We start from the raw sequence: 12,970 nt of genomic DNA, 5'->3' as shown, positions 1-12,970 counted from the left end.
TATTTATTAAATACTTCTCCCCAGCTTGGCTTACACAATTACACACACCCAATCCTTTTGAAAAGTTGGCTCCTATGCTTGCTGTAAAAGCAAAAACTCATAATAACATTTTTTTTAGATACATTATAAAAAGGAAGAATATGGACCATTAAGTCATCATGGATTAAAAGGGACACTCAAGAATGACAAGGTCATAGTGGAGAGGAAAAAAAAGGGTAGTTACAAATGTGAATTAAAGGAATAATATAAAATATTTGCCCCTTAGGACCTTATTCTATAAATGTTATGTTCCTAAATTTATTCATGTAAAATGTATGCTCCTAATTTAGGAGCATAATTTATGCTCCTAATTTAGGATTATAATTTATGCTCCTAAATTAGGATCATACTCTGTGCTCCAAAATAGATTATGTTCCTAATTTAGGAGCATAAATTTAGGAGCATAACCGTTATAGAATAAGGCCTTTAATGCTTACTAAATGGAAGTATCATGCATTATATTACCATAATACATGTTAGTTTAAGTTGCTGCAGCAAATTAAATGTAATATAAAGTATGACTTTGTATTAGCGTGAGCTAGGGTGGGCCTGGAGCCTTGAAAAACCACATCTACACTGAAGTTTAAATGTAAAAAAGCCACCATTCCTTTACTTTTAATGCAGGGAAATGGTGACCTGTTCCTTTCACAGGTCAGGAGAAAAACAAACACAAAAATCAGTCTTAGTCTTTAAAAGGTTCTCTCCTGTGGCTTGTTCTGACAAGGCCATGGTGTGTATAATCTCTCTTTCTCTAAAGGCAGCAAAACCAGCTTGTTTTGAGCCTGGAGTCCCGGTATTACAGTTCTGTCTTTCCAAAGAGGTATCACACTTGGCCAGGCTTAGCCCTCAGTTTAAAAGTTACAATTTCAGCAGGGTTCCAAGCCAAACTTTCCTACCTGAGTAGAGCGTCTACAGCTTATATTTCTGCACTGGAGACATCGGGTGGAGGACTTCTCTTCCCTCCTCTGTGCCTCCCTGAGTGATCAGTGCTGAGGGTTTTATCCTGCCTTGACTATGCCCTCCCTGCTCTGCACCTGCTGAATCATTCATCTCTTCCCTACTCATAAGTATGTATTGCTGTACTACTACTACTACTACTTAACATTTCTAGAGCGCTACTAGGGTTACGCAGCGCTGTACAAATTAACAAAAAAGGACGGTCCCTGCTCAAAGGAGCTTACAATCTAAAGGATGAAATGTCAAGTTGGGGCAGTCTAAATTCCCTGAGTAGAGATGTAGTGGTTAGATGCCGAAAGCGACATTGAAGAGGTGTGCTTTGAGCAAGGACTTGAAGATGGGCAGGGAGGGGGCCTGGCGTATGGGCTCAGGGAGTTTGTTCCAAGCATGGGGTGAGGCGAGGCAGAAAGGGCGGAGCCTGGAGTTGGCAGTGGTGGAGAAGGGTACTGAAAGGAGGGATTTGTCTTGGGAGCGGAGGTTACGGGTAGGGACGTAAGGGGAGATGAGGGTAGAGAGGTAAGGAGGGGCTGCAGATCGAGTGCATTTGTAGGCTAGTAGGAGAAGCTTGAACTGTGTGCGGTACCTGATCGGAAGCCAGTGAAGTGACTTGAGGAGAGGGGTTATATGAGTATATCGGTTGAGGCGGAAGATAAGATGGGCAGCAGAGCTCTGGATGGACTGAAGGGGGATAGATGGCTAAGTGGGAGGCCAGTGAGGAGTAGGTTGCAGTAGTCAAGGTGAGAGGTACTGTGACAGGTACTGGGACAGGCCAAAGGTACATCAAGGCCAGCATCCTGTTTCCAACAGTGGCCAATCTAGGTCACAAATACCTGGCAAGATCCGAAAAAGTTCAATACATTTTATGCCGTTTATCCCAGAAATAGCAGTGGATTTTCCCCAAGTGTATCAGGCTGCTAACCCACAGAATGATGCACCATCTTAAAATGGGCCACAACTGCTACTAAATAGAATGTGTCCCCCTCCCCCTTCTGTTTCCCCCCTGAAGGCTGCTCAAAGATACTTCTCTCATCAAGATCCCTTCAAGACTTAACCCTTGGCCTAGCAAATCCCTCAAGACATATTTCTTCAACAAGCTTACAATGAAAACCCAGAACTGTACTAATCCACCACTGAAAACCCATTGTCTAAGAAAACCAATCGTTTAATATTCCTACTAAATTCCTTCCTTCTTCTCTCTACTTCTTCCCTTAATTAATCTCTGCACAACAATAATTTTACCTGACATCCAGGATTAACTGTGTATAACAAAATTACGTAAGCCACTTTGAGCCTGCAAATAGATGGGATAAGGTGGGATACAAATGCAATAAATAATAATAATAATAATAATACTCAGATGTATGGCTTTCCAGCTATCCATCCAATATTATTTGTGTGACAATGCCCTTCCTTGCGTCTGCTGTTCTTTCCCAGTCAGCTTTACTAAAAGACCCCCTGACTTCCTAAACTCTTTTGAGTTTATCACACGAAATGATGGCACATCCAGAATGAGTTGTTCAGCTGATCTCAGTGACCGCAAGGCAGTGGCGTAGCCAGACAGCCAATTTTGGGTGGGCCTGAGCCCAAAGTGGGTGGGCCCAAAATTTTCTCTCTGCCCCGCCCCCTTCCTCCCCCTATTCTCCACCTCTCCCCCAGCACCTCCCAACTCAAAATAGAAACAGAAACACTTTAGCTCATGAGGAAAGTGACATCCGCCATGCACATTTCTCAAGCTATCATATTTCAGTTAAGATTCAAAATAAAATGCCTTTTCTACCTTTGTTGTCTGGTCATTTTCTTTTTCCATCAGGTTGATCCAGTTTCTCTTTTGAACTTTCCAATCTTTCTGCTATTTCTCCTTCAAGCAGCTGCTGTCCATTTGTCTTTTTCTCCTCTCTTGTTCCATTCCCTCACTTCACTTGCCTCTGACATATTGACCTTTCCATTTTAGCTCTTTCCTTCCTTTTTTTTCTTTTCTTTTCTTTTCTCTTTCCACCCAAATTTTATCCTAACCCCTTTTCCTTTGTTTTACTTTTCAGATACCTGTCAGATTTCCATTTCCTTTTCACACACTAATTCTCCTATCCCCCATCTCTCTACTTCCCCAGCCATCCATTCCCTTCCTTCTTCAATCTATTCCCCATTACCATATTTCTTTCCCCTGTAATCACCATCCTCCTCGCGTTTATTTCCTTGCCACCCCCTTGCCACATGGTTCCACCTTTCCCAGTGTCTCTCTCCCTCCACCCTTCTAGCCCAGCATCTGTTCCCTCTCTGCTCCCCACCCTTCACCCCCTCCCAGCATCTTCCTGTCACTTCTCTCTTTCGTCTTGCCCCCCTCTCCTGTGATCCAGTGTGGCCAGGATTTCCCCCACTCCTTCCCTCATGCCCAGCACACCCTTTATGTGACCTGTCCCTCCCCATGGCAAGGATCTCTTCCATTCCTTCTCTCATACCCAGCACTCCCTCTCTGTGACCTGCCCCTCCCTGTGGCCAGAATTCTACCCCCACCCCTACGAGCATGCCCTCTCTCTGTCCAGTCTCTCCCTGTGTGTAGATTAGAATCCTCTCTCATTCCTTTCTTCAAGTCTAACATTCCTTTTCTATAAGCTTTTTCTCCCCCCCCCCCCCCCAAATCTAGCATCTCCTCTTTATTTCTCTCCACCCTCCGATGTCTTTATTCCCCAACTCTGGTGCCCTTACATGATCTAGCCATCCCCCGCCCACCTCTTTCCCTTCAGCTCTCTTAATCTTATGATCTTCCTGACCTGTTCACTCACTGCAGCAGCTCCTTTCCGCTGCAATCCTGCTGGACCTGACCTTCATTGGTGCTTGCCTCTGGATCACCGAAGATTCGTGGGGAGATGTCATCCATTCCTCAGACTGCAGTGCAGGACCAGCCATATGCCCACTAACAGCTCTGCGCAGCGTTCCGACTCCGAGTCCCACCCCTTAGGATACAAACTTCCCGTTTCTGTGTCGGAAACAGGACGTTTGTGTCGTAAGGGGCGGGACTCGGAGTCGGAATGCTGCGCAGAGCTGTTAGCGGGCATGTGGCTGGTCCTGCACTGCAGTCTGAGGAATGGATGACATCTCCCCCAGCTTGATCTTCGGATGCTGCCGATTCGTTGTCTGCTGTGCTGGCGTGACGTGTACAGCTGGGAGCATAACGTCGCTGCTGAAGCTTCAATGGTAGGATGGACTGATAGTGGCTCGTTTTGTTTTATACTGGGTGGGCCTGAGATGAAAATGGGTGGGCCCAGGCCCACCCAGGCCCACCCGTGGCTACGCCCCTGCCTCATGGATTGGTTTATGTAAAACTTTGCAGCTAAAACCTTTAATCTCTGACCCATGCTTATTTTAAAGACAGTACAGATGATCTTAAACTGTACTCTCTGTTCAATAGGGAACCAGTGCAGCCTTTTTAGCTGAATTACCTGGACCTATAGCCCATTTATGTGAGAAAAATAGCCCTGCAGTAGCAGCAGGAGCTGTTTTTCCTGCTCACCAAGGCCCTTTTTACCACAGTGGTATAAAGCCCCTAAAAAGAAAATGGACTAATATATTTTTTTTAATACTCCTACAAATAAACCAGTTTCTTCTTTTCAGAAGCAGTAGAAAACTACTGACCTTTCATTAACAAGGCTGTTTAAGAAAAACCAACAGGAAGTAAATTAGGAAACCTTCTCATATACAGCCCCAATAGTTCAAAATGGTTCAGTACGAATCAACACAGCCCAGCAAATATCCTTAAATATATTTCCAACAAAATAAGCTGTTGTAACATGCATTGTGACATCTACTTTCTCTCCCTTGCTGCTCACCTCAGCTGGGAAGATGTATATCCAAATAAAGGGAAGGAAATATTAAAGTGTGCCAATAATTATTCAGTGATCAGTGGTGGGTGCTAATCTGTCATACCACGCAAACTTGTTACATTCTTCTGATGAATTATGCAGTAACATTCTAGCAGTATTGTTGAAAGCAGAATGTAACTTTATATAGCATTTTGTACAACTGTTTTGCAGATCCTTGAACTTGTCAGAATGAAGTCCGTACTGCTTTTGGGAAAAGAAATATGGTATAATTGTAACTTCTTATTTCCTGTTTCGACGTTCAGTATAAATAGCAGTAAAATTGTAATGTGTCTCTTGACTTGTTTCAAAATAAAACCATATGTAGGATTTGAAGAAATACATCATAATGTAGGTCTTACCATCTCTTCTATTAAGCCTGGCAAATCCAGGACCATGACTGCTTGAGAACTCTGATGAGCTGCTGAATGATGACTGAGGCAAGCTGGATACCAAGTGATCATCACAATTATCTGTCAGAGAAAAAAAATATCATGGTTAGGTCAATAAAGGAAATTGCATTGACTCAGTAGAGTGAAGGAAAGAGAAATGAAGGGGAGTCATTTTATGAAGGGTTTTTCACAAATACACCTCCAGATTCTACATGTGGGGGTAAATTCTATATGCGGTGCCTAAAAATTGTCACTGAAAATTTTAAATGCTGAGCGTTATTCTATAAAGGGTCCACGTTCTTTATAGAATAACGCTTAGGTCATAAACTGTGCCTAACTTTAGGCACCGACAATTATGCCTTCTAAGAGCTGGTATTTATTTATTTATTTATTGCATTTGTATCCCACATTTTCCCACCTATTTGCAGGCTCAATGAGGCTTATATAAATGTTGGTGCCTAAATTAGGAGTTGTTCAACCGCATTCTGTATTTACACACGTAACATTTTGGAATGCCCTTGGAACACCTCCTATACGCCCCAAGCCATGCCCCTCAAAATTTACATTCATTAGGATGTATGCAAGGATTGTTATAGAATACGATCTGCATATACATCCTGATTAAGGCCAATTAATGCCAACAATTGGCTGTTAGCAACCAGTTATGGGTGCTGATTGGCTTGCTAAGCAATTGCATGCGCAAATCAGCCACATGTAGTTTATAGAATCCAGGTTTGGTGCCCAAAATTGGGCAGGAGCCCAAGTTGTACACATATCTTCATTGAGTAACGAGCCATTAACTAGCAATAATTGGGTGCTAACAACCAATTATTGCAGTTAATTTTCTCCAATTAGAATTTGCACTTGCATCTTGATAACCAGTATTCTATAAAGATGAGCACGCAGATCTTTCAGGGATCCTTTTACCAAGCTGTGGGAAAAAAGGGCTCTGCGTAGTGGTGGGGGCCATTTTCCCATGTGCCAGGGTCCTTTTTCCCACAGTGGGTAAAAATCCTCTAAAAAAAATGTCCATGTAGTAAGATTACTCTTACCACGTGCCATGCGGTGGGGTCACTTATCACCACTCACTGAGTTGGCGGTAAGGGTTCCCACTGTATTCCAGCAGTAATCGGGCAGTGCTAGCACCGCGGTAAAAATGTTTTGTTGCACCGAAAATGGCATGTGCTCAAAGTGGAACTACCGCCGGAGGCCACATTGGGCCAGCAGTAGTTCTGGGTTGCCACGCAGCAACCCTTTAGTTAAAGGACCCCTAAGTGTGCAACTGAAAGTGGCATGGCCATGGGAGGTGCATGGAGGGTCGGGGCATTCACTAAAGATGTGTGCAGTATTACTGAATACCAGGGATCCGCACCAAATGTATGAACCAGGATTTACACCAGGTTTCAGTTGGAGTAAACCCTTGCACCTAAAGTTTGGCGTGGAAATAGAATCTAAGCGCTGTTTTATAAAGACACCCCAACAAAGATTGCAGTTTATAGAAAACAGCTCCATGTGGATTTTTTTTCAGCACCCAAAAGGGATTTTATAAAATTACCCAAGGGTTTGCAATGGAAAAGTATATGCGGACCCATATATAAACTTCTTAAAGGACAGGCAAAGTATAGGCAGAGTTATGATTTATGTGCATTATTTATTTAAAAAATGTATGTGCATGCTTCATGGTACAAGTGAACATTTAAATATGCTCCAGAGCAAGCAGAAATGCTTGCCTTTCCATCTGGATACAATTTCTGTGACACTGCCTATGGTACTTTATAAAGAAATGTGAACAACAAAAATAGGCTTTAATCGGGTACCTACTTAGTCTTAGCACTTAGGCAACCTTTTATAATATTACCTTCTGCAAGACTGAATACTGGCATTTTTAAAGTGCATCTTAGAATGCTTAGAGATTATTTTGAAGATATTTATTGCTTAAAAGTATAGTTTATGCAGAAAAAAAATGTTCAGAATAAGGAGGTTGTTTTAGAAGCCCTATTCATGATTTAAATGTGCAAATACCAGCATCTATGTCAAATAAATCTTGAAAAGCTGATTATAGAAAGCATGGATTTGCATGTGCAACTCCAATATACATACATAGAGGAAGGGGCATGGTCTGGGCATGTGTTGGAGTAGAGCAAGGCCAAAAAAATGCACCTGCTTCTGAAGACTTCTAGGTTTTGTATAAGTGCTTATTTTGAGTAATGCTGCACAGGAGAGGCTGTGCCCCCCCCCCCCTTCCCCAAATCAATACTGTTGGTATGATTGCAGGCTCAGTAACTAATTGGGAAAATATAAACAAGTGGGTTTCTAAAATGACAGACATATGTGTCTATCTATTGTCATTTACATGTGTATGTTCTGAAATGCCAACTCTCACATGTGCCAATATGTAAATGTGCATGTTGTTAAATTGTCTCCATTGATATTGTAGACATTGATATTTGCAAAATGGGTGCTGCCACCATACCTAGCCAACACATGTATACAGAGCTTAATTTGTACAGAAAAAGGAAGTGGAATTGGAGGTGGGGCAGGGTGGGGCCAAGACCAGAAGTAGGTGGGGCCATGATAAGAAGTGAACTTACCCCTACATACACAATACTTCATTTGTGGATTAAAAGGGAGCTAGTATGTACACATACTTTTAAAATTCATATATTTAATTTTAAAAATGTTATTAGGGAATATCACCCACAGAAGTACAAATTTGCAACCTTATCAACAAAATATTGGACTAATCAGTGTGTTTCTCAACATTTACAGATTTGATACTATAATGCTTTCAGAAATTTTGGCAGCCGGGTGGCATGAAGAAGCACTGCCCTGCAATGGCAAAAGGAAGCATATGACTATTTTTCCTGAAGCACTTGCTTCCTTTTGCCATTACAGGACAGAGTAGCTGTGTTGGGGCAGAAGAATGCTTAAATTTCTGAAGACCTTCGGAAATTTAAGCATTCTTTGGTTTGGCACAGTATAGATGTTCTTATGAGTTAAATATAATCATGCACTGTATACACCAAAATCAAACCTCTTCCTAAAAACAGGTACAACATGTCTCCTTGGAAGTTATCATACAAAAAATATTCTGATTCTCATGTCATCCGAGCAACAGCAACATAAATCTCTCCACTACCAGGCACACTATAAAATACAAAACCTAAAAAAATTCCAACTCACCATATATGTAGCAAACCTGACATACAACAGTAGCACTAATTCCTAAGATTTAAATAGCAACAACCCTACCTATGAATAGGCAACACTACAAATATCACACTGGAGCCATAGAACACCAATACACCTACTACTGGTCAAACAGATCACGTGGAATTTCTATACATATCTATACCAACTACATGAAAACAACATACCACACCTCAGTCACAGGCAAAACACAGTGACAGACAGACTCACCCTCTAGTTTCCAAAACCTTCTTTTTACTTTTCACATACCTATCAGTTTGCCATCTCATGCTGTCTCTAACTCTTCCATTTCTGATTTCACTCCTTCCTCATTCTCCTATCCCCTCCTTTTACGCTATTACTACATTTTTGCTCTCTATACTTGCCACTCGCCTCTCATTCATCTCCTTGACAACCCCTCATGGCCTCTCCCATTTGCTGATCAGCATTTCTCCACCCTCTACCTTTGTAGCTCAGCAGCTAGTCTCTCTCTCCTTCTTTCAATCCCATACTATTATAGCTCAACATCCTCCCTTCTCTCCGCTTCCCTCCTCTCCCCCCTCAAAAAAAAAAGGTTTGTAGCCTATCATCTCCATGTCCCCTGTTCATTCCCTACTCCAACAGTGCAGCTTCTCTCTTTTCTGGCCAACAATGTAGCTTCTCCTTTTTTCTCTCTCCTTCCCCGCACAGTCAGCATCCCTCTCTCTATCATTTTCTTCTCCTTCCCCTCATAGTCAGCATTTCTCCCTCTCTACTCTATCTCCTTCCCCCTCTCTCCCATTTTATCCTCTCCCCACTCTTTCCCACTTCATATCTAGAATTCTGCTGTCTCTTCCCTCCCTTTGTCCCCATTATGCCCTCTCCCTGTCCAACATTTCTCCTCCCCCCAACCAGTGGTCCAATATTTATCCTTCTCCTCCTCCCCACCCCACCCCATACATTGGTCCAGCTGTTCTCCTTATCCCCCCCAACCAACCAACCACTCGTCCAGCTTTTCTCCTTATTTCCCTCCCCCACACCTACCCACTACTGATTCAGTTTTTACTCCTTCTTTACCTCCCCCTGCAAACCAATCAACAGTCCACCTTTGCCCCCTCTTTCCACCCCCCCCCCCCACAACTGGTTTAGGTTTTCTCTTTCTTCCCCCACCTCACCCACTATTCGTCTGTCCAGATTTTCTTCTTCTCTATCCTCTATCTACCTACCCAGTTACCCACCATTTGGCCAGAATTTCTCCTTCTCCTTCCCTTCAGTCAGCCCCTCCCCCTACCATTGATCCAGTTTTTCTCCTCCACACCCCATCCACCCACCTTTGTTCTAACGTTTCTCCTTTCCCCCACCCCATCCACCACCAGTCTTGCATTTCTCTCTCTCTCTCCCCCCCCTGCAATCAAGCTTCTCTCCCTTTTGCTCCTTCTTTAATGTCTGATGGCATCCCTCCCTCCCTTCTTTTTTTAGAGGTTGCTGGCAATGATTTTCAACACGCTGCTTATGCTGATAGTGGAACCTTCTATCTAACCTTGCCACCTATACAAAATCAAGAAGTTGTGTTAGACAGGAGGCTCCGATGTCAGCATGAGCAGTGCATTGTGAATCGCTGCTTGCTGGTGGCTACCTCTAAAACAGAAAGACAGCTTTGTAAAGGTATGGGGGGTGGGGTGTGGAGAAGGAGGGAGGGAGGGAGGGATGCCATCAGGCATTAGAGAGAGAGCAAAAGGTAGAGAAGACTGACCATGGAGCGGGGGGAGGAAGTCATGGGTGGTGATGTCACTTCCTGAGCCCAAAGAAGTGTTGGAACGCCATTCCGCTTCGTTCCAGAATAAATTAAGTCCTGCATATATGTCCATTCCTCCTATATATTTTAGAAAATAATCTATGTCAGCAGTTTCTTTTCTAAAATACTACCAGGATTTGACATGTCCTGATCCAGACATCTTGATTCCAATTTCTATATATTTGTTTCTGAACTCTACCTTCACACATGGGTAAAAGCATGCACATAACCCCAGATTCTATATATGGTGCTTTAGCTACACACATAATTTGGCAATGCAGCCAAATTGTGCATGCAACTTAATTAACATCCAATCAGCACCGATAATTGGCCACTAACAAGCAATTATTGACACTATTTACACATGTAACTATCTAAATGTATTCTGTAAATTCTTATGAGCGGATCTCAAAAGGAGATGTGACCATGGGAGGTGTATAGGTGTGTCATGGGCGTTCCTAAAAATTATATGTATTGTTATAGAATATGCCCACGCCACACCTAAGTTAGGTGTAGGCATTTACCCCAGGTTTTAGTTGGCATAAATGCTCATGCCTAAACGTTAGTCACGTGAATGGGTGCCACACGTATTCTATAAACCGCACCTAACTTTAGGCAAGGTTTATAGAACAGTACTAAGCACTTTTTTTTTGGGGGGGGCAACAATTTTTTGGTGCTATATATAGTATCTGGTCCATAGAGGGCAATTAAATACCTAGAATGGGCTGTTTTATAGATGTGCTTAAAAGTTAGGTGCAAGCATTTACACCAGCCACAGAGCTGATGTAAGCTTTGGCATCTAAATGCTGCAGATGTAGAATACCTGAGTAACATTTGTAAGTTATGAATGTATGAGTCTTCCTCATACTCTGCCCAATCTCTGCTCATATATGCAAATATGTAGGTAAAGCACTTATTTATAGAATATGCTTACGTGGAATTTTGGCAGTTATGTGAATACTAGTAAAACAGCCCCGTTTCTGATGCAAATGAAATGGGGGCTAGCAAGGTTTTCTTCTGTGTGCATGTGGGAGTGTGTGTGTCCCTGCCCTCTGTCCTCTCTCCCTTTCCCTGTGCTGTCTGTCCTCTCTGTTCCCTCCCCCCTCGGAGTCAAGTCCTTCAGTGTTAAGTTTCCTGCTGTGCTGTGTTTATGTTACAGAGATAGTGAGGGCTTCTGCCCTCTCTCCCCTCCCCCCTCTGAGTCCTTCACTGTTACAGAGAGCGATTTGATTCCGTGCTTTGCTGTGTTTTCCTTCACTGTTTGTGTTACAGAGAGAGCGAGGGTAGGGCAGACACTTATGGGGAAACCAGATATCTTTCCCCCTTCACACTTCCGGCTACTACTACTACTACTACTAACTAGCATTTCTAAAGCGCTACTAGGGTTACGCAGCGCTGTACAATTTAAACATAGAAGGATGGTCCCTGCTCAAAGAGCTTACAATCTAAAAGACAAGAGAACAATCTAAAGACAAGTGAACAATCTAGAGGACGAGTGAACAGTTAATCTGATAGGGTGGATAGATTGGGGCATTCTATCTATCTCAAGCGGTAGGCACCGAAGGCAGCATTGAAGAGGTGAGTTTTAAGCAGAGATTTGAAGATGGGTAGGGAGGGGGCATGGCGTATGGGCGAAGGAAGATTGTTCCAGGCATAGGGTGAAGCAAGGCAGAATGAGCGGAGCCTGGAGTTGGCAGTGGTGGAGAAGGGTACTGAGAGAAGGGCTTTGTCCTGTGAGCGGAGGTTACGGGCGGGAACATAGGGGGAGATGAGGGTGGAGAGGTAGTGAGGAGCCGCAGACTGAGTGCACTTGTAGGTAAGGAGGAGGAGCTTGAATTGTATGCGATATCTGATCGGAAGCCAATGAAGTGATTTGAGGAGAGGGGTGTTATGAGTATATCGGTTTTGGCGGAATATAAGACGTGCCGCAGCGTTCTGAACTTATTGAAGGGGGGATAGATGGCTGAGTGGGAGGCCGGTGAGGAGTAAGTTGCAGTAATCAAGGCGAGAGGTAATGAGAGCGTGGACCAGAGTTCTGGTGGTGTGCTCAGAGAGGAAAGGGCGAACTTTGCTGATGTTGAAGAGGAAGAAGCGACAGGTCTTGGCAGTCTGTTGGATATGCGCAGAGAAGGAGAGGGAGGAGTCGAAGATGACTCCGAGGTTGCAGGCAGATGGGACGGGGAGGATGAGGGTGTTATCAACAGAGATAGAGAGTGGAGGAAGAGAAGAAGTGGGTTTGGGAGGAAAGACGAGGAGCTCGGTCTTGGACATGTTCAGCTTCAGGTGGCAGTTGGACATCCATGCTGCGATGTCGGATAAACAGGCCGATACCTTGGCCTGGGTCACTGCGGTGATGTCAGGTGTGGAGAGGTACAGCTGGGTGTCATCAGCATAAAGATGATACTGAAAACCATGAGACGAGATCATCGAGCCCAGGGAAGAGGTGTAGATTGAGAAGGGAAGGGGTCCAAGGACAGATCCCTGTGGAACTCCAATAGATAGTGGGATGGGAGTGGAGGAAGATCCATGGGAGTGTACCCTGAAGGTGCGGTGGGAGAGATAAGAGGATAACCAGGAGAGGACAGGGCCTTGCTGTGTTTTCCTTCACTGTTTGTGTTACAGAGAGAGCGAGGGTAGGGCTGTGTGCATGTGGGAGTGTGTGTGTCCCTGCCCTCTGTCCTCTCTCCCTTTCCCTGTGCTGTCTGTCCTCTCTGTCCCCTCCCCCCTCGGAGTCAAGTCCTTCTGTGTTAAGTTTCCTGCTGTGC

General features: G+C 43.8%; 1 protein-coding gene across 1 annotated transcript in view; it reads right to left on the bottom strand.

The window, feature by feature from the left end:
* The window catches only part of LOC115463266 (contactin-associated protein-like 4), a 1,024,538-nt gene that overhangs the window by 838,575 nt on the left and 172,993 nt on the right, over positions 1 to 12,970 (bottom strand). Inside the window, 1 exon segment of the mRNA XM_030193620.1 lies at positions 5,213 to 5,323. Coding sequence (XP_030049480.1) covers positions 5,213 to 5,323 — 111 coding nt within the window.

Source organism: Microcaecilia unicolor, chromosome 2 (assembly GCF_901765095.1).
Source record: "Microcaecilia unicolor chromosome 2, aMicUni1.1, whole genome shotgun sequence".
NCBI classification, from domain to species: domain Eukaryota; kingdom Metazoa; phylum Chordata; class Amphibia; order Gymnophiona; family Siphonopidae; genus Microcaecilia; species Microcaecilia unicolor.
This window is presented reverse-complemented; position numbering and strand designations above follow the sequence as displayed.